General features: G+C 47.7%; 3 protein-coding genes across 12 annotated transcripts in view; 2 read left to right on the forward strand and 1 right to left on the reverse strand.

Moving 5' to 3' along the window:
* The first annotated feature begins 79 nt into the window (after positions 1–79).
* On the forward strand, positions 80–7603 carry PHF13 (PHD finger protein 13). Its single transcript, XM_039508618.1, has 4 exons — positions 80–263; positions 1831–1932; positions 2850–3402; positions 4923–7603. Exons 1-4 carry the CDS (start codon positions 225–227, stop codon positions 5147–5149), a joined length of 921 nt encoding a protein of 306 aa, XP_039364552.1. The 5' UTR covers positions 80–224; the 3' UTR covers positions 5150–7603.
* A 564-nt stretch (positions 7604–8167) lies between these two features.
* The window catches only part of THAP3 (THAP domain containing 3), a 28461-nt gene continuing 11864 nt past the window's right edge, over positions 8168–24764 (forward strand). Inside the window, exons 1-6 of one of the 9 annotated variants that reach the window (XM_039508621.1) lie at positions 8168–8604; positions 9232–9424; positions 10909–10965; positions 11373–11468; positions 16237–16318; positions 18516–19053. In XM_039508621.1, coding sequence (XP_039364555.1) covers positions 8321–8604; positions 9232–9424; positions 10909–10965; positions 11373–11468; positions 16237–16318; positions 18516–18586 — 783 coding nt within the window. In that variant the 5' untranslated portion in view covers positions 8168–8320 and the 3' untranslated portion in view covers positions 18587–19053. Of the gene's footprint in view, positions 8605–9231; positions 9425–10908; positions 10966–11372; positions 11469–12236; positions 13105–16236; positions 16319–18515; positions 19054–21934; positions 21995–24764 lie in introns of those variants that run through there. The other 8 variants (XM_039508624.1, XM_039508622.1, XM_039508626.1 and 5 more) reach the window with 8 other exon arrangements.
* The window catches only part of DNAJC11 (DnaJ heat shock protein family (Hsp40) member C11), a 63562-nt gene continuing 52347 nt past the window's right edge, over positions 13550–24764 (reverse strand). For both annotated transcript variants that reach the window (XM_039508615.1, XM_039508617.1), the window contains exons 9-16: positions 24463–24548; positions 20500–20616; positions 19047–19202; positions 18710–18779; positions 17664–17721; positions 16790–16932; positions 15869–15998; positions 13550–15359 (exon numbers count right to left, since the gene is read on the reverse strand). In XM_039508615.1, coding sequence (XP_039364549.1) covers positions 15334–15359; positions 15869–15998; positions 16790–16932; positions 17664–17721; positions 18710–18779; positions 19047–19202; positions 20500–20616; positions 24463–24548 — 786 coding nt within the window. In that variant the 3' untranslated portion in view covers positions 13550–15333. The remainder of the gene's footprint in view (positions 15360–15868; positions 15999–16789; positions 16933–17663; positions 17722–18709; positions 18780–19046; positions 19203–20499; positions 20617–24462; positions 24549–24764) is intronic.

A 24764-nucleotide genomic window follows, 5' to 3' on the forward strand; every position in this document is an offset into this window, starting at 1 on the left:
CGCGTCCCCTCCGGAGCCGCTCGCGCGGAGGGAGAACTACAGCTCCCAGCAGCCCCTCGTCCTCACACGGCGCCCGCCCCGTACCCCTCCTCCCTCCCACCGGTACCGGGCGGTTCGAGGTGTCGGCGCTGCCGGGCGAGAGCGAAGTGATTGGTCGGTATCGGGCCCGCGTTCCGGGCAGCACCAGGACCCACCTGCCCGACCCCGGCCGCCTGCGCTGGGACATGGACCCCGACCCCTGCGCCTCCCCCTTCCCCGCTGAGGTGAGCCCGGGGCCGTCTCCCCGCTGACCCCCTGCCCCTCCTCGTGCCGGAGCCCGGGACCTGCTCCGCGGCAGCCGCCCTCCCCGCTCCGCGATCGCCTCCAGCCAGAGCCCCGCCCACCCCAGGGCCGTGCCCCCCCTCGGGGATCCCCCATCCCCCCGAGGGCCCCTCTCCTCAGAGATCCGCCACCTGCCCCGGGGCCCCGAGATCTCCCACCCGGCCCCTTCCCCCAGCGGTCCCCACCCACCCGCGGGCCTCGACCCCCCGCTCAGAGATTCCCCCCAGAGCCCCAACCCCCTTCAGAAGTTGCCCCCCCCCAGCTCCCTTGCCCCCAACCAAACCTTCTAACCCCCCACCAGTCTTCCACCCCGGGCTCTGACCCCCTTCCTCCTCCGAAATTCTCCCCCTCCCAGTGCCCGAGCACCACGCCCACCCAGAGAGCTGCCCCTCCCCGCTCAGAACCCAGGGCTGAGAGCCCTTGCTGAATTTGGGGCACTCCTCCCCCGCTACACTTCTCCAAACCCGCTTAGAGAGCCATTTCTTGCACCCTCTTTCCTCATCTGAGCCCCCCCCCCCCATCACTGGGATTTAATTCCCTCTGCCAAGGAGTCAGAGCCCCTCATCCAATGATCTGGCCCCCTTCGGAGTCTTCCACTCCGTGTCTCCTGTCTAATCCTCCTCCCCCATCACAGATGGAGGAGATTTTGTGGTTGCTTCCAGTGCTGTTCCCCATGCAGAAATGGCTTCTTTGGACAGTGACTTTCTCAGGCAGTGTCCAGTGCAGACAAGGAAATAGGGAAGATTGCAGGTGGGGAGGACAGGATTTCTCAGCAGCCTGTCTTGCTTTTTGACAGTTCAGTTCAAAGTGTGGGTTGGGACTAGATACAAATATATTCCGTATTCGTTTGTATTTCAGTGGGGTTGGGGATGGAAGAGGGTTATCATGAAACTGAGCACTGGATAGTTCTTTGGGGTCTCAATACAAAAATATAAAAAATGGTAAGCCCTGAAGAAGTATTCTGTGTCCAGGCAGACTCTCCATGTGTAATTAGTCTGCTCTTTCCAGGAGCTTTGAGTTCTGGGTAGGAGCCATGATGTAGACTTTGCACCAGAAAGAGAACAGCAATCATTGAATGTAACTTATCAGTTACATTAACAGGATGTGCAGACTTCACAGTACCCAAAACAGCCGTTTTAGTGACTGGTTAGCTTCTTCCCTGCCTTTAATAGCTGACTTTAAAGAAGCATTTGTGTTCAATACAATATTAGACCCCCAAGCCGTTATAAACCACTGCTGCAAACAGGCATGTGGGAATACCTAGAAGGGGAGCCAGACAAACCTGAGAATTCAATTTCAGCAAAAAGCCCCGATAAGCATGTTAAATCACAGGATTGCCCCAAGGTGCCCTCTCTTGCATTTTGATAGTTTCAGCATGTCTCTTATATTGTCAGTCTCAAAGATGGATATCCATGTGTACAAAATCCTTATGCTGTCTCTGATTTGACTTTATCACTGTTTTTTTTCAGAAATTTCATGTTAATGTTCTGGTTGCTGTCTCTTTAACAGGATTTTTCTCCCAGCTCCAAGAGACACAGAACTGTGGAAGATTTCAACAAATTTTGCACCTTTGTCTTGGCATATGCTGGCTACATCCCCTACCCACAAGAGGTAATGGTGTAGCCACTCAATCTTTATTTTATTTCAGGTACACATTGCTATAGCTAATGCTGTTGATAGGTTAAATGTTATCAGGGTGACAAGCATGGTATAAATACCTAGATAGATAAAGTGGATGTGTTTATGGGGTAGGGTCCTGTAAAAGCTCCTGATGGGGCAAAAATGAACCCACTGGCCTGTGATGTTCCGAAACAAATTATGGAACTTAGAACGTAACTGATATTGTCAGCCTCGCACCTGAGCCACAAATGTCTCTACACTTATAAAGTTAAATGTAATCCTTAGGCTCCTGGAATATGATGTAATCTCTTCTTTAATCAAAAGTGAGGCAGTCCAAACCACTGTCTTGCTTGAGGGGACAGAAAAAAAGTTTAAAGGTCAGTGAGTACCATTTCTGTTTAAATTATTTGATTGATGAATGATTTCTGTGCAGTGTAAAAATATTATGTTAGCGGTATTCATGCTAGAGTCTCCTCCCCTTTGTGTCCTAGGCCTAGGCAGCCATAAACTTCAGGTTGCCACGCAACCTTTAAAATGAGCCAGTTGTTTTCCTTGTCTGGAATTCCCAGCAGGGGCTTAGGATACAAAGCACTTGGAAGGAATTGGGAGTCTGGACTCCTGGAAACACTTTACAGAAAACTATTTAGTGCCTTTAACACTCAGCTGTACCTGTCCTAGGCCACAGGTAAGGATGAGAGAAGGTAAATAATGTGGGCTAGTGACTGAATGGCAGCTGGATAAATGGAGATTATCTGATTTTTAGTTAGAAGACAGGGAGCCTATTGTGACAGGTATAGATCCTTCCCCATCCTCCCACTTCAAAAAGGTGGGTGTAATAAGCGGTTGTCTAAGAGGTTTACTATCAACTCTACAATTATACTCCTATTTTGTCTCTTAATATTTTCTAGGAGACCCCCTTGAGGAGCAGCCCCAGCCCCCCCAATAGTACTGGAGGTACCATCGACAGTGATAGCTGGGACCCCCGATTCAATGACCTCCCTTCTGCTGTCTCCCTGCCAGTCAAGAGCAGAAAGAGCTTTAGTCAGCTCAAGCGAGCAAAACCATATGTTTCCCTATTCCAGCGGGCAAAGCCGAGCAGCTTTCTGCCAGAGCGAAAGCAAATTGATAAGATCAGAAAGAAGAAAAAAATGAAGAGAAGAGAAACGGAAGCGCCTGTGGAGGAAGAATATGGGGGGAAGCTGCTGAAGCTAGAGGCGGAGGATTCTTATGTTGAGACCCCCATGAGTCCCTCATCTGAGGGTGATCCTCAGTCTGTGACTGACCATTGCTCAGTATGGGACTCTGACACTCCTTCCAATGTCTCGTACCCTCCTGGGACTGCTGAGCAGGGCATGGAGATACAGAGCGTGGGCAAACGCACGGTCATACGGCAGGGCAAGCAGGTTGTGTTTCGGGATGAGGATGGCACTGGTGATGATGAGGACATTATGGTGGATTCAGGTAAACAACCCTGCTAAGGGGAGCTATTTGTGAGGTGTTTAGTCAGATTGAGATCATAGGTGGCTATCATCTATCTAGTATGTTATTAGCACTCAACTCCTCTATAAAATGGAATAGTGCAGATCTGTCTCCTGGGGGGATTTAAGGACAAAATTCATTAGTGTTTGCATAGCACTTTTAGATCTTTGGATAGAAGTGGGTAGAGAAGAGCAAAGAATGTTTATTGCTTAGTGACCTAGCACTTGAATGAAGCTTTCCAGACTCTTAGGTGAGGGTTTCTTCCCATAAGCTGTGTTTTCTGAGAGGCTTAGTGTAAACTGGACAGAAAGTTGGAAGCTAGTTTTGGGAGTCGAGCCCTTTTCTTTCCATATTTACCCTCTGGGTTTGCTGAGATTCTGTCCTAGAGCAAAGTGCAGGAGGCAGTAGAGGGTGCAGACTACAGCTTCTGGCATGCCCTGGAAAGGGCTCGTCAATCTCATCCTGCTGGACATTCACCAGGCTGCTGTATTTGGGTCCCAGCACTGGACCCAGGAGCTCTTAAGCTTTCCTGACTCTGAGCAGAGTTCAGGCACTGTTTCTAGGCACACTTTCAGGGTGCACATTCGCTTTCTAGCACCCTTTTCTGAAAGCAGAGACTCTGCAGTCCAACTGCCTAGGCCTTGAGGTGAGTTCTGTCTTCCCCGAAACTCCACAGTTGCTTCACATCCTGCCTAGAGCTCTAACCATGTGGGCACCCTAGCTTCCAATTTACGTCTTCAGGGACACATGATCATTGAAGCAGATGAACACACACTTTGCAGAAGGTTTCTGACACAATTAGCCTACATACCAATGTAGGCAAAATAAAAAACAGCTACACACCAGTTCCTGTTTCACTTTTCTTGCCACTCTTGAGTGTTTTGGGGGTTTGGGTCAGCATCCTTTCAGGGTGTCCAGGATACTCTTCCTACAGCTCAAGGCTTCCCCTTCATAATATGGAGTATCTTTCTCTCCTGCAGGCAGCTTCCTCCAGCCTTACCTGGTACTACCTTCAAAAAGTTCCTTCTGTTACAAAAGCATGGCCCTTTGTTGCTCTGTCGTGGCCCAAGTTTCTCTTGTCTGTCTGACCAGCCCAGTCTCTGTGTTTTATCTTTGTTCCCTCCACTGGGGAAGTTGGAGGAAAAATGGTTTTATCTAGGATGCAGTTACTCCTTTGTTCTGTACAGGCAAGATCTGTTCAGGTGTGGTAGTCTTTAATGACCGACCTATTCATAGATAGACCTGTAGGGTCCACTCCCATCTCCTGAGCATAAGGAGGATGAGGCAAGAACACAGTGCAGTTTACCATAAAGGCTTCAATGTACAGAGTTCATAATTACAAACAGAACTCATAGACTATACAGTGACAGATTCCCCAAATCATCACAGGCCTGTAGGGACTGCCTTTAAACCAAGGAGTAAGGTCAGCGCCAAAAGGGAGAGTTTGGTGTGCAGCAGGAGGAAAGAAGCAATAGTTTTAACTCGCTGTTTTTTCCTTCCAGATGATGATTCTTGGGATCTCGTAACCTGTTTCTGCATGAAACCATTTGCTGGACGGCCAATGATTGAATGTAATGAGTGTCACACCTGGATTCACCTCTCCTGTGCCAAAATCCGCAAATCAAATGTTCCAGAGATCTATGTCTGCCAGAAGTGCCGGGACTCCAAGTTTGATATTCGCCGCTCAAACCGCTCCCGGACGGGTTCACGCAGGCGCTTTCTGGACTAGTGGAGGGAACTACTGTGCCGGCATACTGTTTGGGCAGATTAGCCATGTAAAACACAGAACTCCAGCCAGGGGTGCAAGAGAGCTCCTCTGAACTGCAGTTGCTCAGGCAAAAATGTCTGTCTGTGTAAACAGACATAAGGTATTCAATGTCTTTGATTGCCAGAGCTGGAAGAGGCCTGCTGGCCAAAATTTCTGCTAGAGGCTGATTAGCTTTAGCAGGGACACACTAAGCACCCCAGGTTCAGTGGGATTTTGTCCAGTTCAGACTATGAATGGGATGATGATCTGGGAGCGTTTACCTTTGCCATCTATCAATTTTCATCCCCCTGGGAAAGTGTTAAGAAAGTGCAAGACTTCTAGGTGCTGAAGAAAATAATCATCCTCCAGAGTAGGAGGAGAGAAATCTCTGAAGAGTCTGAAAATAAACAGCCATATGTTTTATTGTAATACTAGACGTGCCCATTTGTCCACATGTATCAATCTTAAGAATTTCTGAAGGCTCCTTCAGAGTGAGCTTGAATGCACACTGAACTCACATGTGACCTGCCTCCCCTTCAGCTGGGTAGTAGGAGAGTATCCAGTGAGTTCTATGATTTGGCTTTGTTTCTGGTAAAACCAGTTAGTTCCCACAGCTCTATGGACTGTTGTCTTCAAAAGAGAGATACAGACCTTTCTTTTTTCTGGGTGGGCTGTACAGGTGGCCATGTCAGTTTTCTTCCGTAATTAAGCTGCGTCCTCTTAAAACCATTTAAATGATTTTGTTTTGCATGAGTGACTCAAACATGAGGTTGTGGGCTGCTATCCACTCTGTTCCACAGCCCGGTGTGGTGTCTTATTTCAGATATCTCAGCTGAAAAGCATTGTTTTAGGAGATACCAATTCCCTTCCCTCCTCCAGCCCGGAAGTAAAGCTTAGGCTGCACAGTGGGCCATGATACATTAAAATCTAGGAATTTAGACAGGCCTAGTTTGGATTTGGGTTGTCCCCATCTGACTACTGGGGCTGAGTTTACCTGCATTTTCATTCATGGTTTCCTGGGCTAGATTTGTAAATGGGAAGATTTTATAATCTTTGAACTGATGGATACACATATACAAATGGGAGCAAATTAATGTATTACGGCATCCAGCCCAATCCTGGATAGATGGCCTGTGCAACTGGCAAGGTGGGCTGCAGTTGAGAGAACAATCCAGAGCTGCAGAGGATAAAGGACTGCACTGGGACCAGAAAATGTTTGTATCTTGTGACTGCTCTTTTAGGGAGCAGCAAGCGCAGTGGTCACTGGTCTACAGAATGCTTCAGGGAAACAAGACTGGTACGTGAGACCACTAAAGTGTAGGCGCTTTCCTTTTAAATGACCAAATTGAGAATACATTGTATTTATTGCACAAACTGGATCTTTGTTCTTGAGAGAATTCTCCTAAATCATATGATGCTTAATGAACAATGGACGTTCTGTTCTGTCAGACTATTAGATGAGTGGGAGCCACTAACTGATGTTCATTTATATCTGAAAGAAGACAGAACTGCCAGGAATCAATGCAGCAGATGCTTTGTATCAGACTGCCACATTATTTGAATACTGATTTATCAGAAAAAACATCCTGGCAGTGTCAGGGACCCCCTTTGGACATTTAACACTAGGCTGCGCAGAGTACTAGAACAGATTGTATAGCATAGTCCTACAATGCCCAGGGCCTTGATTAGATGGGACCTAATGATGGAAAAGATCCATTACTTTTATCATTATGATCGAACTGCACTATTTTATTTTACTGTCCATTTTAAAACTTGGTGCAGTTTGAAAAGCCCATGAATCAACTTGATTTATAGCTGCAGCAATTGAAATCTGGTTTTATAAACAGATCCACTAAAATCTAAGACAACCATTATACACTACCTACCAGAAGCTAAATGGAACCAGGACTTTGCCAAAGATTTACCTTATAGGGCTATCTTCTGCAGCCAGATAAATAACCAAAGTTCCTAAGTGTTGCTGTTTTCTCTGCAACATACAAGGCTTTGGAAGAAGATTCTGTTCAGTCTGTGTAAGGGTTTGACCTGATGCAAGTGTTGGCATCTTTGTGTCTATGGCACATCTGCAGTACAACTGAACCACTGTAGGATAAGTTCCTGTTTGATGGGAGAAATACAAGAAACTGCCAAGTGAGCTGCCTGTTTCTTAGAGGTTCAAGACTACTTTTAACTCTTTTGACTATTGTTCTGTTACCTTTGCAGATTTACCCCAATAGATGGTGTCTGAGGACCCCAGCATGTTACAATGTTAGTAGAAGGAACAACCATGTCCATGTGTTTTGAGTTAATCACTTTCATCCATGTATGATTACAAATTAATTCAGAACTTTATTTTTTCATTAAAAGTGGTTATTTTAACAAACAGTGCTTTTTTTCTTAAAAATATGAAGCATCCATTAATGTGATCATTTTCTCTTTTGCTTTTTCTTCCCTGGGTTTGAAGTTAGGATTCTATTATGTTTCCATAGTGGACAGAGGCCCTAATAAGTGTCCAGTAGGGCTAGGTGATGGAAAACATCCATCTGGATAGTTCCTGTCTGGTGGAGCTTGCAATATACAAAATCAAATGACATAGGGAGGGTGGGGAGTGATGCCCTCAAATAGACACAATTTTATATATGTGCTTTATCAAGCAGGGAGGGGACAGAGTTGCAAAGGAGAGGGAAGCAGCTGGTGTTTGGTGTGGTGCAGTGGATGGCGGGGGGGATTCAAGAAGGGCTGACTTGATGAGAAGATGATTTTGGCAGCTGTATTTTTCTTTTCTCCTGCCGAGGGCGAGGTGGGAGGCAGGGCGGCCGTACTGAGGCCAACTGATGATTGTAGTGTTGACGCTCGAGCTATTGGGCAATTTTTACCGGCCCAGCTCCCGCACAAAGCGACGCCCTCCCCGCAGGGGGCGGCGCCGGGGGGGCGCTGAGCTGCCTGGGGGTCACGGGCGGGGAAGCCGGCGCCCGCTATCGTTTCTCCGCGATGCCCCCAGCTTCCCACGGGCACGGCCCAGGCGGGGCAGCGACTGCTCGAACTACGGCTCCCAGCCTGCCCTGCGGCCCAGGGACTACAGCTCCCAGCCTGCCCTGCGCACAACCCGTCAGGGGACGCTGGGAGCAGGCGTGAAAGAAGGGAGAGACGCGATGCATGCTGGGAAAGGCCGTCATTGCCGGGCGGAGTCTCGCTCGCTCTGCCCCGTGGGGGAGGGGTAAAACAGACCGCTTGGCCCCCGCGCGGGAAATCCGTCCCGGAAGGCGCGTACTGCAGGGGGCGCCTAGGGTCCGAGGAGGGGGCGCAGCCATCTTTGTTGGGGGCAACGCGCGATGCCCAAATCGTGCGCGGCGCTTCGGTGCAGTAACCGCTATAGCAGCCGCTGCCGGCAGCAGCTCACCTTCCACAGGTACCGGGGCCCGGCCCCTCCCCCGACTCACGTACCGGGGCCCGGCCCGGCCCGGCCCCCATCCTCTCAGGTACCGGAGCCCGGCCCCTCCCCCGACTCAGGTACCGGGGCCCGGCCCGGCCCCCATCCCCTCAGGTACCGGAGCCCGGCCCCGCCTTCCCTCAGGTACCGGAGCCCGGCCCCTCCCCCCGCCCCTCCTTCCCTCAGGTACCGGGGCCCGGCCCTCCCCGACTCAGGTACCGGGGCCCGGCCCCGCCCCCTCTGCCCTCAGGTACCGGGGCCCGGCCCTCCCCGACTCAGGTACCGGGCCTGGCCCGGCCCGGCCCCCATCCTCAGGTACCGGAGCCCGGCCCCTCCCCCGACTCAGGTACCGGGGCCCGGCCTCCCGGCCCCCTTCCTCAGGTACCGGGGCCCGGCCTCTCCCCCCGTCCCGCAGGTACCGGGGCCCGGCCCGGCCCCGCCCCCGACTCAGGTACCGGGGCCTGGCCTCTCCCCCCGCCCCCCGTCCCTCAGGTACCGGGGCCTGGCCTCTCCCCACCCCCTTCCTCAGGTACCGGGGCCCGGCCCCGCCTCCCCCGGGTAGCAGGGCCCAGCCCCTCCCCTAGATCCCTGGGCCAGTCTCTCCCCCCGCCCAGCCTCACCCCACTGTCTCCCGCAGGTTCCCGTTCAGCCGGCCCGAGCTGCTGGCGCGCTGGGTGGGGAACATTGGCCGTGGCGATTTCCAGCCCAGCTCGCACACGGTGCTCTGCTCGCAGCACTTCCAGCCTGACTGCTTCAGCGCCTTCGGCAACCGCACCAACCTCAAGCCCAACGCCGTGCCCACGCTTTTCGCCTTCCCCCGCACCGTCAGGGTGAGCCGGACAGGGCGAGCTCTGGGGTTGCCAAGTCTGGCTGGCTGGAGTCCTGGAGATTTCGTCACGTGATGATCTTTAATTAAAGATTAATTCCTGGAGACTCTAGGCCAATCCTATCGGGTTTTAGTCCTGGTTGTGGGAACTAGTGGGTAGAGCAGGGGCTGAGCATTGGGCTGTGCGAGACACTGGGGAGCTTATTGGATACTGCGCTCCCCCCTTCTCCTTCTGTACAATGGGGACAACGGTCTATGAGATAGGTAGAGCTCCATATATTATTATAACGGACACTGCTCTGTCCTCCCCTCACAAAGGGCATCATTTTATTTCACATCCCATGTGAGCTGTTCCTCAGTGTCCCAAATGCTCTGCCCCTTGCATTAGTCAAGGAGCCACTCCCTGCTATGGATTTTTATGAAGTCAGTTCCTGATCACTGTTAACCTAAGCCTGCTCCCACTGAAATCAGCAGTAAAAATGCCGTATCTAGTAGGAGAGTGGTCAGATCTAATTGTGTGTTTGATATACTTTAGCTGCTGTCAGTGATGGGAAAATACTAGGTGCTCCTGTTAATAATAGCAATTAATCTTTAGCTGCTCTCCTTACACTTACAACTTTTCAATATGCTGCAACAAATATTCTGATTTCTACCCTGTGAAAGAGGTTCTTGAAAAATGGCATTCTGCACACACATTCCCTCATATATGGAGATATACCTATCTCATAGAGCTGGAAGGGATCCTGAAAGGTCATTGAGTCCAGCCCCCTGCCTTCAGTAGCAGGACCAAGTACTGATTTTGCCCCAGATCCCTAAGTGGCCCCCTCAAGGATTGAACTCACATCCATGGATTTAGCAGGCCAATGCTCAAACCACTGAGCCATCCCTCCCTTCAAAGTGAAGTCCCACACATTTATTCATGCAAACCATACATGTTTAAAATACTGACAGATGGAGAGTAGAACATGCTTCCCTCTTGTAACAATTCAAATAGTACATAAGACAAAACTATAATGACTCTTGGCTAGAGTAGCCACAAGTTCCCTCCGCCTCAGTTCTAGCTAAAAACCTGACATGAGTGCTATTCTACAAACTGCCCTACCCCTTTCAAAAGTAAAGGGGGAGAAGAGATCCTACCAGGTCTGAGAGGGAGGCTAGTTCACCTGGAATTGATTGTGGGTTAGTTATAACTGACCTTACATAAACAAAGAGTTTATGCATGTATCTACATCACGCAGTCTTACTCCCATTTTGCTTAGTCAAACATTAAACAGAGGAAGTTTTTGTTAAAACCTTGTGTGAAGCTTAAGTCTACAATACCACATTGTCTTAAGGACCGTGATCATTTTTTATTGCTGTCTTTTTCCCTTGGAGAGCCAAGAATGTTGCATGTGGTTTCCTTCCAAATGGGAGTCAGACTTGGGCAGCAAGTAACACTGGGATTCTCAGAAATGTCACACTAACCTGAGAGCCTTGTCCTTACTATAGCAAATCAGGAAGGAGAAGAGCCCTCTACATGATGCTGAGGATTCCAAATTGCCTAAGGTACATTTGTCCCTTCCAGCCTTTTGCATCTTTTTTTTTTAAACCTGATGGCAATGCTGCATTTTGCTGTACAGCACTTGATTGTCTAGGATTTGGATCCCTTGTCACTAAAGTACCCCCTTTTTGTAGATACTTGTCTAAATATTCCAAACTGTGTGAAGCGAGTATTTTCACTGGATGGCATTGAAGCAAGCTAAAATTTCAATCCCAATTGCTTATCACTTCTATTTTAATTCTAGTTAGTAACTTTGTACTTTATGTTGAAATAAAAATGAAGGCCTAAAGGGAGTATATGGCTCATTTACACTGACGGTCTCTCCTGGAACAGAGATCACTTTAAGCTGTAATACTAGTGGTGTTGAAAATAAGAGCTGCTTGAGTTTGGGTAATTTTCCTGGTCTCTTTAGGACTTTACAAGGACAGAGGATGGAAGGAGATTAGATGAAGAAACTGTTCTACATCAAGAGCCCCAACCCAGTAGAACAGAGGAACCAATAGAAGAGGTAACAGTCTCTTTACTTCACCTCTTAGGCAAAATCAAACATTTTTGACAATTACACACAGCTGAGCTCAAAGCACTATAGAGATGGGGAAGCAGAAATGAGTGACTGTTTTATTACTTCATATAGAAAATAACTGGCTGTAGAGGCCTTGTGACTCTTGACTTGAAAACTTAATGATTCTTACAGAACTGGAGAGCAAGCACCTGTTGAGCTTTGGTGCCTTGACTGTGTTTCAAGAACAATTCATTTTTTAAGAAGTATATTCAGGGGGATTGGGTAAGCTTAACCCCAGCCACTGCTAGTTTCTGGGGATTTGACTTCAAACACAGAAGGTCTCACGTGAAAAGAGTTCAGTGCTGAGCTTTGGGGATATCTGTCCATTACAAAAACTACCATGCAATTTGCCTGAAAATAAATTGTCTGGTGGTTACAGCAGGAACTGGGGAGTCAGGAGACCTGGATTATATTGTTGGGTCTGCGACTGACTAGCTGTGTGTTGAGCAAATCACTTCCTCTTACTGTACAATGAGGAGAATGCAAACCTCCGCTGTGAAATATGGAGACACTTTAGTCTCAGAGAGAGAGAGAGAGGCAAAGTAGCATGACTAGTAGGAAAGCTTCTGCTTGACTCCCAGAATTGGAATAGCAGCTGCTCAGGGTGAGGTGCATTAGTCATGTTGCAGAAGAAGCTTACATAGTGTCTCCCTGTATAATACCCATCCAGCCAAGCTCTGCATCCCTCACTTTCACTCCCTATGTTCTTTTCAGGTTAGCACAACTAAGGCAACAGAAGTGGAGGGCTGGCTGCTGCAATCCAGGCCCCCAGTGCAGAGACACCACCCAGTTCAGACCTCAGATCACAACTATGCTGTCAGTGACTGTGCTTCCTTAAAACAAAAACTTTTCCAGGCACTAGAGGAAAATGAAAAACTGCAAAAACGCCTGAAGGTTAAAAGCATGGCACTGAGGAGGATGTTTGTGCGGTTCCAGGCCTGCAAAAAGGAGCAGCAAAAACACCAGGCCAGACAGCCTGGGGGGAGGGAACAGGGCCTGACTTTCTGAACATTCATCTACCAGCAAGAACTGTGGTTCAACAGGCTGCCGGCTAGAGTACTTTAATAGAGTGAGTAACATACTCACTACTGTTTCTGATGAGCAGAGCTTAAAGTTCACGTACCTCATAACTACCCAGCATGCACATGGTCAAATGAGAACTAGCAAAGGGAGCTTGGCTGAGAAATAGAATGTAAAAAATTCCCTAAACCTGCACTTCTTGCCTCAGCATTTGTAATCTAAATGCCTTTATAATAAAGTAAGAATGCCAGCTGTATATGGATGTGTGAAAAGAGACCCTGGGAACTTTTCTGGCAATTACATTTAGTTAAGCTAATGTTAAGTCATATAGACATTGTTTTTTCAAGGTGTGACGTAATTCCAAAGTTGTAGAACTACTGCATGAGCCAGAGACCACTTTTTTAAGTCATGGTGCTAGCTCTTTTCTCCCCATCCCATTCCGTATAATTTATATGAAAATAGATTTTCATGACAGCAAAAACTGTATTATAACTATTTACATGAGGCAAACATCAGTGAGAGGGTAAATGATTTTATTCTTGTATAAAGTTAATGAATTATTGTTTAATGTTTCACCTCTATTCTGTGGCTGGATTTTATCTGCTCTGTTGGGATTTTTTCTTATAATTAACAGCAAATGTTTTGCTGCTATTTTATACCTACTACTACTCGCATCTCAGCCTTTACTCAATCCCCACACAATCCTGTTACAAGAAATTGTGTTACAGTAGCCAGAGCAGCAACATTCTAAGCACCCTACAAACACAGATGAGACAGTTCCTTCCTAAGAAGAGCTTACAGCCGAGACTAAGGTACAATAATAAAATAAAAAGCTGGTAGTAGGTGGAAGAGGTGATGCACATGTGAGTATTTTATTGAAGATGCTGGCATCCTGCCCAGCCATCACATAGCAACTTACTGTAAAAACCACCATTCACAGTGGGTCTTGAGGAAGGATTTGAAAGAAGCCAAGCTTGTATTTATAAAAATATAACTAACTCACCACCCACAGCTTTCAAAGAGGATTTATTATGACAATACAGTGTTTTCTCTTCCACCAGCTTTAAACAAGGGGAAGTAATCAATGTGTGGAAGATCCATCTGCAGCAAAGGAAACACGGGGCAGTTTTCAACTGAAAATTGATTCAACACAAAATTTATTGCACAGTTGACACTTAGCTTCAGATCAAAAAACACTGTGAGATGGTAGTGAATGAAATGCATTCCTAGAACAGGTGCTGTTCACGCGTAAAAAGGTGAGATTTTTCTGATAAAAAACTGGCAAGCAGCACTTGATTGTAGGAAAAGGAGGGGAGAGATAATTATCAGCTTTCCTGGAACAGCTGTGATAAACCTGCTCTTGGACAAGAACTATTGCAAATGAAATTCCCTGATGTGATTTCACGCTTGTGAAGGGGAGATGGGACTGACATAAGTAAACACAATAGCAGTTACACTAAAGAAATAAGGGGCCAAGGTGCATGTCAGGAAGTTATTTACTCCAGTAGTTATCAGTAGCAACAGTGCCTCTGTCCATATGCACTTCTTCCTAAATCTCTTGCATATAAACGAGAAGGCCCCCCCCAGGACTGGCCAAGAGTACAGCTACATTTCTGCCTGCATAATAGCCACCACTCTCCCTTTTATATAAATATCTAAAAGTACTAAGATGCCAGATACTTAATAGTGCTATTTCCAGCAGCCCTGCTGCTTTCAGTTATGTTGGTAGACCAAGAGTGCACCTCTCTGGAGGTAAGGTAAATCACAGGCAGGGGTTGCATCCTAAGGCTATTCTAGGGAATCTAGCCACTCAGACTGGTGGCAGTCATGGTTTTGAAGTTTTCAGTTGTTCCTCCTATTTGGCACATCTCTACGCTGTGGTCTGGTTTACTTGTATCAACTTCATTTCCCTCTTTTCCCAGCATAAAATCAGAGGGGAAGAGTTGCAGCACCAGAATCAGCTAGGAACAGAACTATTCAGTTAATCTAATTCACTTTTCCCCAAAAAAGACTTAAAACAACATGCAGTCCTGGGTGAGGAGGAACAAAATTAATTTGACATGGACAGTGGTTATAATCTATAATTAATCTGGAGTAGTAACAATGCTTGGAACGAATGCTACTGGCAGCTGGATGGACGCGTGCTGAAAAAGGTCCACGTGATTAGGAAAAGCAGAGAACTTCATTCTAAACATACTTGTCCTTAAACAAAAAGTACATTTTAAATACAGAAGTGGGATGAACAGCACATCCTCTGTCCAGTCACAGGATTGATAGAGAGGATTCTTAGGAGGTGGCCACAAACTTCACTTTCCCCTTAGGAGCAGAAAGGGTTAAATTAGCTAGTTGTTTTCAGTTAACTTAACCCCAACCCTGTAAGCTTGAGGGAAAGGGAGAGCGAAGAGTCCTCCTCCACTTCCCATCTTGCTGACAGCGAGAGGAAACAATGAGACTGGACAAATGAGCTGCAGTTAACTCATGGCAGGAAGGGCTTGGACACATGACAGCTGGGGCTCTACCCGTCACACCTCCCAGGCAGGTGATGGGCACGCAGAGAGCACTGCACGTTCTCAGCCATGTTCCCTATTGGCTGCCAAGCCACAATCCAGGTACCTGTAAGAGCAGGTTTTCTCATTACCCCTTAACATAATTGGTATGACACCACCTTCTATATGGATCATAAAAATAAAAACATCTCAGTTTCAGTTTCAAACTTGTAGAATCCAGGAGGAAGGTTTTGCAGCTTCTGTTGATTCAGGTACCATACATGACACCCTGCTTTCTCACCACATTAGCCGTCCGCATCAATCCTGTGAGCTGTTAAGAACAAATGGACTCAGTTCATGTTTATTAATAGAGATGTCCTAACTCTCAGCAACATTTACCATAGTGTCAGTTGCAGAAGAGAAGTACTAGCAGCAAAGGAAATCACTGAATGCAAGATTCTCACAAACATACAAAAGCATCAAAAGTAAGAGACTGATCACTTAGAAACCAGAATTCTCCAAAGGATAGCACGCAGTCTGAGGTGCCCAAGACTGGTTTAGAAAGAACTTGTACTCTTCAGCCAAATCACAATGCAGCTATTCATTAGAGAGACATCCAGAACAGGCTAACTCCTCAAAGCTAATGGCTCCACTGTCCCTGGAAGAGCACTTGCACAATTGAGACATCCTAACCAGCAACAGCAAGGCATCACCGATGCCAGACACTGCGATGGAGTGCAACCCAGTGAATTGTGGGGGGGCCCTGAGAAGATCCTGTCCTCTCTGCTGGAATTGGGGCTTGGTGACTGGAGGAAGGAGAAAACAATCCTTGCTACTTACATTGCTTTGGTATCCTAAGGGCCTCGCTGTCAGCAGACATCACTTGATGTAGAACTCCCCGAAACTGATACAGCACTTTCAAACTCTTCTCTTCGCCCACACATGGGTCATAGAACCCAGGCAGCCCAGCCTTCAACAACGAAAACAACACACTGAGCACTCACAGCTCTCCCACTGGTGCTTGTAGGTTACAACAGAAAGAGGGAGTTTTAAAAGGAGTTGAAGCTGGTCTCCTGCACATGGGACACCATCAACACCAACTAATTAATGTAAAACTTTAGTTAAAGACACTTTCAATTACACCTGCCTAAAGGTTGGTTTTATAATTAAATTTTCCTATTTTATTAAATATTTTTCTCCCCCTGCAGCTGAGTGAGAGACTCTCACAAACAACAAGGGAAACTGACTGTGTAGGGGAATCAGCAGAAGTGACTACAAAGGGCAGCCAAGGTAAAGTAAATAAAAAAATAATTCTCCCCTTTAATCTTTCTGCCAGTGGTTTTAGGCATTATTTATAACAATAGCAGGTAAATAATTTTCAGACATGTAATTTTCAAGATGACAGTGTCCCTTTAACTTCCAACATTAGTTAAATGCATCTGATTCTCCCACTGACCTACAGCAGTTATTACATATCTGATAATATAATTGAGTGAGGCCTTCCGTTCCTATACAAGCCCTGGACATTCAGGACAAGTGTCAGCTCTGCTAGGTGTTCATGGTGGTTATTTAAACTCTATCATTTAAGAGTACTTTAGAGCAGCTCTTTTTGTGGATGCACTTGTTCTGGATTAGAGTTTACTTCTGGTTTGTTTGCCTGCACTCTGCCAGGGGAGGATGAGGTGGTGCAGGACTGGGATGGGCAGGGCCTGCAGCAAAGGTTAGCACCCACAAGGCAATTCAGCACATGTCATTGCATACCTTGGAGGCCTCTGTGAGGATAAGCTTAGAGTCCTTCACTAAGCACTGCAGGGGCACGGTCACATCTATGACTTTCACTTTCTCGTTCTTCCTGCTATTGTCATTGACAAACTTCCCATACCAGGCATTCACTATTATCAAACCTGCATTCCACACAAGGACAAAGATATGGTAAAAGGCTCCCCCAGGCACCTGTAGAGAAACTGATGAAAAGATAGGAGCCGGAGGGGGGACATGCTGCTGCTTCCAGGAGCTGCTTGAGGTAACTGGAGCCTGTACCTCAAACCCCTCTCATGCCCCAACCCCTTTCCCTAGCTCTAATCCCCCTACCACCCTCCAAACTCCTCGATCCCAGCCTGGAGCACCCTCCTGCATCCCAAACTCCTCATCTCCAGCCCCACCCCAGAGCCTGCACCTCCACCCAGAGCCCCCCCCCGCCCCATGCCCCAACCCTCTGCCCCAGCCCTGATCCCCCTCCAGCCCTCCGAACTGCTCAGGCCCAGCCTGGAGCACTTTCTATACCCCAAATCCCTCATCCCAGCCCCACCCCAGAGCCTGCATCTCCAGGTGAAGCCCACCCCCCAACCCCCTGCGCCACCCAGGAGCCCCGGAACTCATTTCTGGCCCCACACCTGAGCCTGCACCCCCATCCAGAGCCCTTACCCCCCCCAGCACCCCAACCCCAATTTCGTGAGCATTCATGACCCACCATACAATTTTCATACACAGATGTGGCTCTCGGGCCAAAAAGTTTGCCCACCCTTAATACCTACTTTTCACTTCTCTCCCCAGCCCTCCAATCTCTATAGGGATCACACTCCCCCTTCCTCTCCTCAAACCCTTCAGAACAAGTAAGTCATGCTGCACTTTTTACCCATCCTGGCTTCCTCTGCCTCAATTATCCTCCGGACAGACTCCTGCATTAACCGAACCTGCCACAACACAAAGGACAAAACAAAATTCAGCAGTCAGATTCCATTTAAAGGAGCTATGAACCCCAAGTGGGAATAGTGTCCTTTAGCTGAGAAGGGTCACGAGGGATGAGTGAATTAGGAAGACACCTGCAGACCAGGGCCTGGGCATGGTCTCAGAGCTCACCTGCGCATAAATATGAAAATGAAGATCAGAACAAAAACACAGGGAAGGGGGAAATGCCTCAAACTGCCCTGGGGTTGCGGTGACAGAGCATGGGAATGTTAGGGACCATAGGAAGGCTCCAAGTCAAGTCTGGAGATCATCCAATCCATGGGTAGAGTGTCCCAGAGAAATGAACGAGTGTCAGCAATTGTGGCTTGCGGGAGGCTCTGTATTCTGTTGCCCTTGTCAATGACAGCAGCACACTCAGCCGCTGGGGTGAAGGGGAAGACTCAGTCTTACTTCCTGGGCTGGGGGGCAGTGACAGGTTCTTCCCCCATCCCTCATACCCCCAGACTGGGTATTGCAGGGCAGGAGATGGGAGCAGGGAGGAGCAAAGAGAATATCCTGTGGCTCACGGGGGGGCACAGAGCTGCCATGAGACTCTTGGCTCTTTCTGCCCCCTTCTCTACTGTGAGAATGGTCCTGAGGGGAGGTGGAAAAAAACTGCCTGCTGCTACAGCGGTTATGATTGGCTACTCTTCCCCAGGAGGCAGGCAAATGTGGAAGGCAGCCAATCAGGGAGGGGATTTTTCCCCCCAGGCAGGGCTAAAATTCCAAAGAGGACTGGAGCTCTTCATATCTTCACTAGATTGGCTCCAGCCCTGGCAAAAATCACACCACTCGAAATCGGAAGAATTGGCAACACTGCAGATGGTATGAGTTCTGCAAATGATACTGGGGACACAGCTGGAGAAAAAAGTGGGTGGCATGTGCTGTATGGAACAATATAACCAAGGATGAAACTAACAGGCAAGACTGGGGATGGAGGAATGGACCACTTACTGCAGCTTCCGCCTCCTGCTTCTTCTGTTGGACATCACTGGCTGTACTTTCCCTTTGTTTCTCCAACTCTCTGACATGAGGAAGTTGAACAACACATTAGTTATAGGCATTAAATACCTTAATAGGCCTTAATGATCCTACAAACCTCACTCAATCAGGCTCGTTTCAAGGCCTCCATTGGAGATTCTTTACAGCGATCATCCTTCAGGCTCCCCATTTTAACTCCCAATACAACAATTGTACTGCAGATAAATGCCCCTAAACCTGCCACCCTGCTTCCAAAAGCAATTGAATAGGAGAGCCCAGCTCTATTTAAAACACATGACCTCAGACTCACTTCTCCTTTTGTGCCCTGAGGTAGGGTTTGATGATTAGCCTATGCATGGCAAAGTAGATAACTAAGGGTCCCACGGTGGCATAGAACACAGCACTGGGGAGCAGCTGATCTGTCAGGTGGACAGGAAAGAAGTAGGTCTGGCTGGCCCTGTTCAACCTAAAACAAAGAAGAACAAAGCAGCTTATCAAAGCAAGTCTGGAGTTCTAAAGCACACAACAGAATATGTCTAATGCTGGCCAACAGTGTAGGCTCCAACTCAGCAGCAGCAACCACCAGAGGTAGTGGGATAGTCTGAATTCTGAACCCAAAGGTGAAGAGCTCAGACTAAATCAGAACAGCAGCAATGGAGACGTCTGAAGCCTGGCAGAGCCCTTACTTTTAAGGAATAGGTGTCTCCTCTGGAGATACTTGGTTGGAGCAGTGATGATGTTCTGGAGTCTATTTAAAGAAATCTTGAGAGACTCTCTTATGGTCCCATGACTCATTGGGGAAAGACACAATCACCCCTTCCAGAGGGAAATCAGAAGCAGTTGCTTACTCTGAAAGAATCTACTGCTGCACTGTTCCCCACCATCACTTCCTGGATTCCTACCCAATAAGGCAAGGAACATTACTGGTTCCTGTACACATCATGAGATAACCAAAGTTCAAGGTACACAGGAACAGAGGATGCTCTCACAAGAAGGATCACATTCATGCATGTGCCTTGCAGGAAGGAAAATATTAATGTTCATCAGTTGCTTATGGTCAAATTTATTTTAGCAAGTTTGTCATGATCTGAAGTCTTATCATCAAGACTGCGATCTTAGTGTTTTTGGATAGGTTCTGTAGTGTTGTCATGCCCTCTGCTGGCAAAATAAAAATATGCACGACAGTCTATCAACACAGTGTTCTGTTAAAAAAACAGGAGTACTTGTGGCACCTTAAAGACTAACAAATTTATTTAAGCATGAGCTTTCGTGAGCTACAGCTCACTTCTTCTGTTAGTACCTCTTTGAAAGCTGCATCATGTTAACTAGTGAAAACTGATATATTCTTAACTCTAGCAATCTAGGTTGGTCTGAATTTTTGCCTGTGTAAAGCTGTGGTAACTGGAATGCAATTAAATATATTAAAAAAAAAACTCCTCAGTATCTATCCACTTACAGTAATTTGCCACACTTGATTTTTAAAATGCACCCTCAGATATTTTTAATGTACTTGCACACTAGTGCCAAATGAAATGCTCAGCCTTCAACAGAAGTAGGCTTAGAGGGCCACATCCCTCTATTAAAAGTGAGAGCAGCTGCAACCTGCTCCATTTTATGGCATGTACATGCATCATAGCCTTCGGGGTCCTGTTGCTGGTATGCCTAAAATACCTTTGCTTGGGTGCCTCAACTGAATGCATTAGACACATGAATGTGTGTTACAGTCATAGCCACCAACATCACAGTTATAATCTTGAACTGACTTGATTTTCAGAGACACTCCCTGGGGTACACCAACACTGACAGTGGCTCCCAAAATACTGTGTCTGGAAATCTTCCTCTCTGCTCCATATTCCACTATGGTCCCAAAGAAACCTGCCCTAGAATGACAAAACCAGAAAACAATAAGACAAGAGCACAGTCTCCAATTTCTCTTTTACTATCCAATTCTGTTTATTGTGGTTCACCACGTATCACAAAGGAGAGGTTACCAACCTTGTACAGTAACTGGAGTTCTTCAAGTTGTGCGTGATCAGAGATTTTTGTCAGTAGCGTCCGCGGCTCTGTGCCTGCGCCCTAGATACCCTTGTGCTCCGGTGCAAGACTATATGGGTGGGCAGAGGGAATGGAAGTACTGCCTCCACTCCAATTCCTTCTCAACCACGGAATTCTAGCAAGACTGCAAGGCAGATGGGAAGGGGTGTGGGTAGTGCAGCACCCATAGGGCCACATCTCGAGGAACTACAGTTACCATACCAAGTCAGTCACCTCCCCTTCTTTTTGGAGTAGTGTCCCTAAGGGGTCTCACTTCAGGAGATTCTGAGTGTGGCAGGAGGGTGCTGAGGAGGCTGATTTAGTATGGATCATAGAACAGTGTCACCAAAAGCTGTGTCACTCTGGAAGCAAGCACAGCATAGTGCTGAAAAAACGTGCACCAAAGATCAGGTGGCTGCCTTGCAGATGTCTGAGACAGGATGCTTTTCAGTAGGGCCACTCTGAGATTGAGCCCTGGTGGAATTAGCTATCATCTTAAGGGGGGACAACCCCCCAAGGCTTTGTAACAGGTTAAGAAGCATCCTACAACAGTCTTCGGGTGGAGAATGGATGTCCTTTTATTCATTCCATGACAGAGCTGAAAAGCCTTGGAGAAGCCCTAAGGGGGTTAGTTCTGTCGCGGTAAAAGGCAAGAGCTCTTCTTACATTCAGTGTATGGTGGCTCATTTCTCCTCTTGAAGAGTGAGGCTTGGGATGAAACACCAGTGGGTGACTCTCTTGATAAATGTGGAATTCTGAAGAAACTTTAGATAGAAAGCAAAGATGTGGATGTAGTGTCACCTCGTTACGATAGAACACTGTTTACAGTGGGTCAGCCAACAGGGCTCCTATCTCTCCAACACCCTTCCTGGCTGAGGTGATGGCCATGAGGAACCAAGTACAGAGGGACAAAGGAAGAGGGATCAACTCCCCATAGGTTCAAACTGAGGCTTCTTCAGCACATTAAGAACTAAACTGAGATCCCATGGTGGAGTGGGTTTTTTGACAGGAGGAAAAAGGTTGAACAGGCACTTAATAAGCATCATCACAGTCAGGTGTCTGAAGAACTGAAAACTCCTCAATACGGGGGTGAAAAGCTGTGATGGCAGCAAGGTGAACCTTAACCGAGCTCAGCAATAATTCCATGATTTTTAAATTTGGCAGATAACTGAGAACGTGCATCACACGAGACTTGAGAGGAGGTATAGATCAGTGGAAACATGTCCCTGTCTGTAGGTAGGTTTTCCTTCTAGTAGGTTTTCTACTGAGATCTGTATGTGGTGTGATATGCACCAGTTCCATCATTTTACTGACTCGGAACAAAAGTATCTTTCTCCTCCTCACCAAATGATGTAACACACAGCTGCTCTGTTGGCCAGCATTATGATGACTGGGTTTCCCCAGATGTGGGTAAGGAAGGGCTGGCAAGTGTAACAAGGATTTCCTCAACTGGCCCATTTGTCCTGAGCTGTGAAGTCCTGGAAATGCGCACTCCAGTCCAACAGGGAAGCACTGTGGTGATGATCCTGGTGGGAGAAGGCTGTGACAATGGAACTCCCACACATACCTCTTTTGGATCTTTCCACCAAGTTGCCACCCTCACCGCTCCCAGCCGCCAGCCCTGGAGCTCCCAGCCGCCACAGGCCCCGAGGAGCCCCCAGCAGCCACGGGAGCTGGACTCCTTCACTCCCCTCCCACAGCAGGACTCCAACTCTCATTCCCCATCAGCCCCATTTTGTCACAGTTATTTTCAGTAAGTCAGGGACCAGTCACAGGCAATAAGCAAAAATTCATAGAAGCCTGTGACCAGTCCCTGACTTTTACTAAATATAACTGTGATAAAATCTTAACTTTAGTAATTAGTAAAGGGATGCAGCACAAGGCTGCTATACTTAAAGGATCCTTGGGTTGGGACCTGGAGCGGTGGATGGAACTGCACCACCCCCTCCCACCCAGGGCTGGCTCCAGGCACCAGCCCAGCAAGCAGCTGCTTGGGGCGGCCAACGGTGAGGGGCGGCATGTCCCTCACTCCCTCTCGGAGCGAAGACTGAAGCAGTGGCGGTAGAGCTGCAGATCGCGACTTTTTCTTTTTTTGCTGCTTGGGGCCAGAGGTTAAACAGACTCCAGGAGGTAAGTCAGCACTGGCAGAGTGTCTCTCTAGGTACCCCTCAGCAATGGTGACTCAGATTCCTCCCAGGTCCTCATGGAACAGAAGCTAGTACGGTACCAGGGACTCCGGACAGGGGCCCCCCAGGAGTCAGGTGGTAAGTGCAATCCATGCACCCTTCTTGGCTGGCTGGTACCAACCATGATTTAAGCTTGTCCTTAAAGTCCTCATGCTTCAAAGGCACTGAGTCCAGTGCCAACGCTGATGCCACTTGAGGTTGTTTACCAGACAGTTTCTCAGTACGCAATGTTGTCTTTTTAGCCGGTGCCAGGATCATGGTAGCAGTGGTGGGGCGGGAGCCTCGGCAGTACTCGTGTTGGGATGTGAGGTCTCCTGAGGCCTGGACCCAGAGGTGACTTTTCTCTTCTATTATCCCATTCTGGAGAATGGGTTCTCTCCTTTTTTAGGGTCTGGATGGTTCTAAAGGGGCCCCAGCATCTTTGCTTCCCACCACAGCAGTGATGGTGGCCAGAGCTCTCTGTGCAACTGAATCTGACGTATGGGATGTGACTCGGACCCTGCAGGTCTCAGAAAACACTCCATCAACAGGAGTTTTAGTCTGTTCTCCCCCGATATTTTAGACTTGCTTTTAAATCCTGAGCAGATCTTACATTTCAATGAGATGTGAGTTTTTCCCAGGCAGTGGACGCAGCTTGTATGTCTGTCACTGCAGGGAAAAGACCTATGGCAGGTCTGGCAGGGTTTGAAGCCGGGGGTCTTGGGCATAACCCATTACTCGAGGCCATGGATTGAGGCCCAAGAAGAAAACAAACACCCAGATCAGGCAAATGAAACAGAGGGGATGCTAAAGTGTGCTAAACAACGGGAAAATATATAAAGAAAATCACTACGAAAAGAAACAGTAAGAGACATGCAAGAAGCTGTATGGCTAACTATAGCCAACAGTGCAATGCTCTGTCTCAAGCCGTGGGTAGTTGAGACGGAACTGGGGTGGCAGCAGGGCCATACTCCCACACTATGCCCTTACATTGGAGCACGAGGATTCCTAGGGTGCAGGTGCAAACCCTGCTGACGCCAGTCTCCAATCAGGAGCGCACAGGTGCATGCACATCCCGAAGTGGAGCTGCCACAGGCAGACTAGTTAAAGAAATATCAGCAAATTAAAACAGGAAACAATGTGGAACAAGAAAGATATGTTTGTTAGTGAGAGAGTAACTATGTAAATACAGGACCTAAATTAAGGAGGCCCTTTTCAGTTGGTACAGTGACAAGCTGGCAAGGCTTACAGGCTTTGTCCTTGGTGATGATACACAGATATCGAAATAATACAGGTAGTGTCTCCCCAGCTGAAGAGGACAAAGACTCATCTAAGCCCCAAGACTGTGACCCTTCATTCTGTCACATTAACCCAGAGAGAATTAAAAATCAAGGGAAGCAGCTCTTCCACCAAGAAATACACGGGCATCAGAGCACAAACTACACAGGCCTACAGCAGCAGTGACTGGGGTTTCCTTGCCAGACGCTCTGATGCAAGCCCCACCGGAGCATCCCCACTTATACTCACTTGAGGGAACCTTTAACTCGGGTTTGATCCTCATCCTGAAACTTATGCTGGTAACTGATCATCATGAAGGAGTGGGGGATTCCGAGCTGAAACACCAGAGAGGCATGAGTTCATGGACAAGCTGTATCAGCAGCCACAGCTGAGTACTCCCACCGATTTCCTTTCCAGTCCCTTCTGCAGGGTAGACATCACCGCAGTAGCTACTACCTGCATGTTACTACCCTCCACCTGTACTCACAGTGTCACTCACTGAATTTTAGACTGTGCTCTGTGAAACCTTTACTTGGGGCTGAGCACGAAGC

The sequence above is a fragment of the Mauremys reevesii genome, linkage group 21 (genome assembly GCF_016161935.1).
Source record: "Mauremys reevesii isolate NIE-2019 linkage group 21, ASM1616193v1, whole genome shotgun sequence".
Taxonomy (NCBI): domain Eukaryota; kingdom Metazoa; phylum Chordata; order Testudines; family Geoemydidae; genus Mauremys; species Mauremys reevesii.

What these genes read in the sequence shown, in the direction of transcription:
- PHF13 (XM_039508618.1), top strand. Translation starts at nt 225, where the DNA reads ATGGACCCCGACCCCTGCGCCTCCCCCTTCCCCGCTGAG. An exon ending in CCTCCCCCTTCCCCGCTGAG is followed by an intron (nt 264 to 1,830) that starts GTGAGCCCGGGG and finishes TCTCTTTAACAG; the next exon opens with GATTTTTCTCCCAGCTCCAA. An exon ending in GGACATTATGGTGGATTCAG is followed by an intron (nt 3,403 to 4,922) that starts GTAAACAACCCT and finishes TTTTCCTTCCAG; the next exon opens with ATGATGATTCTTGGGATCTC.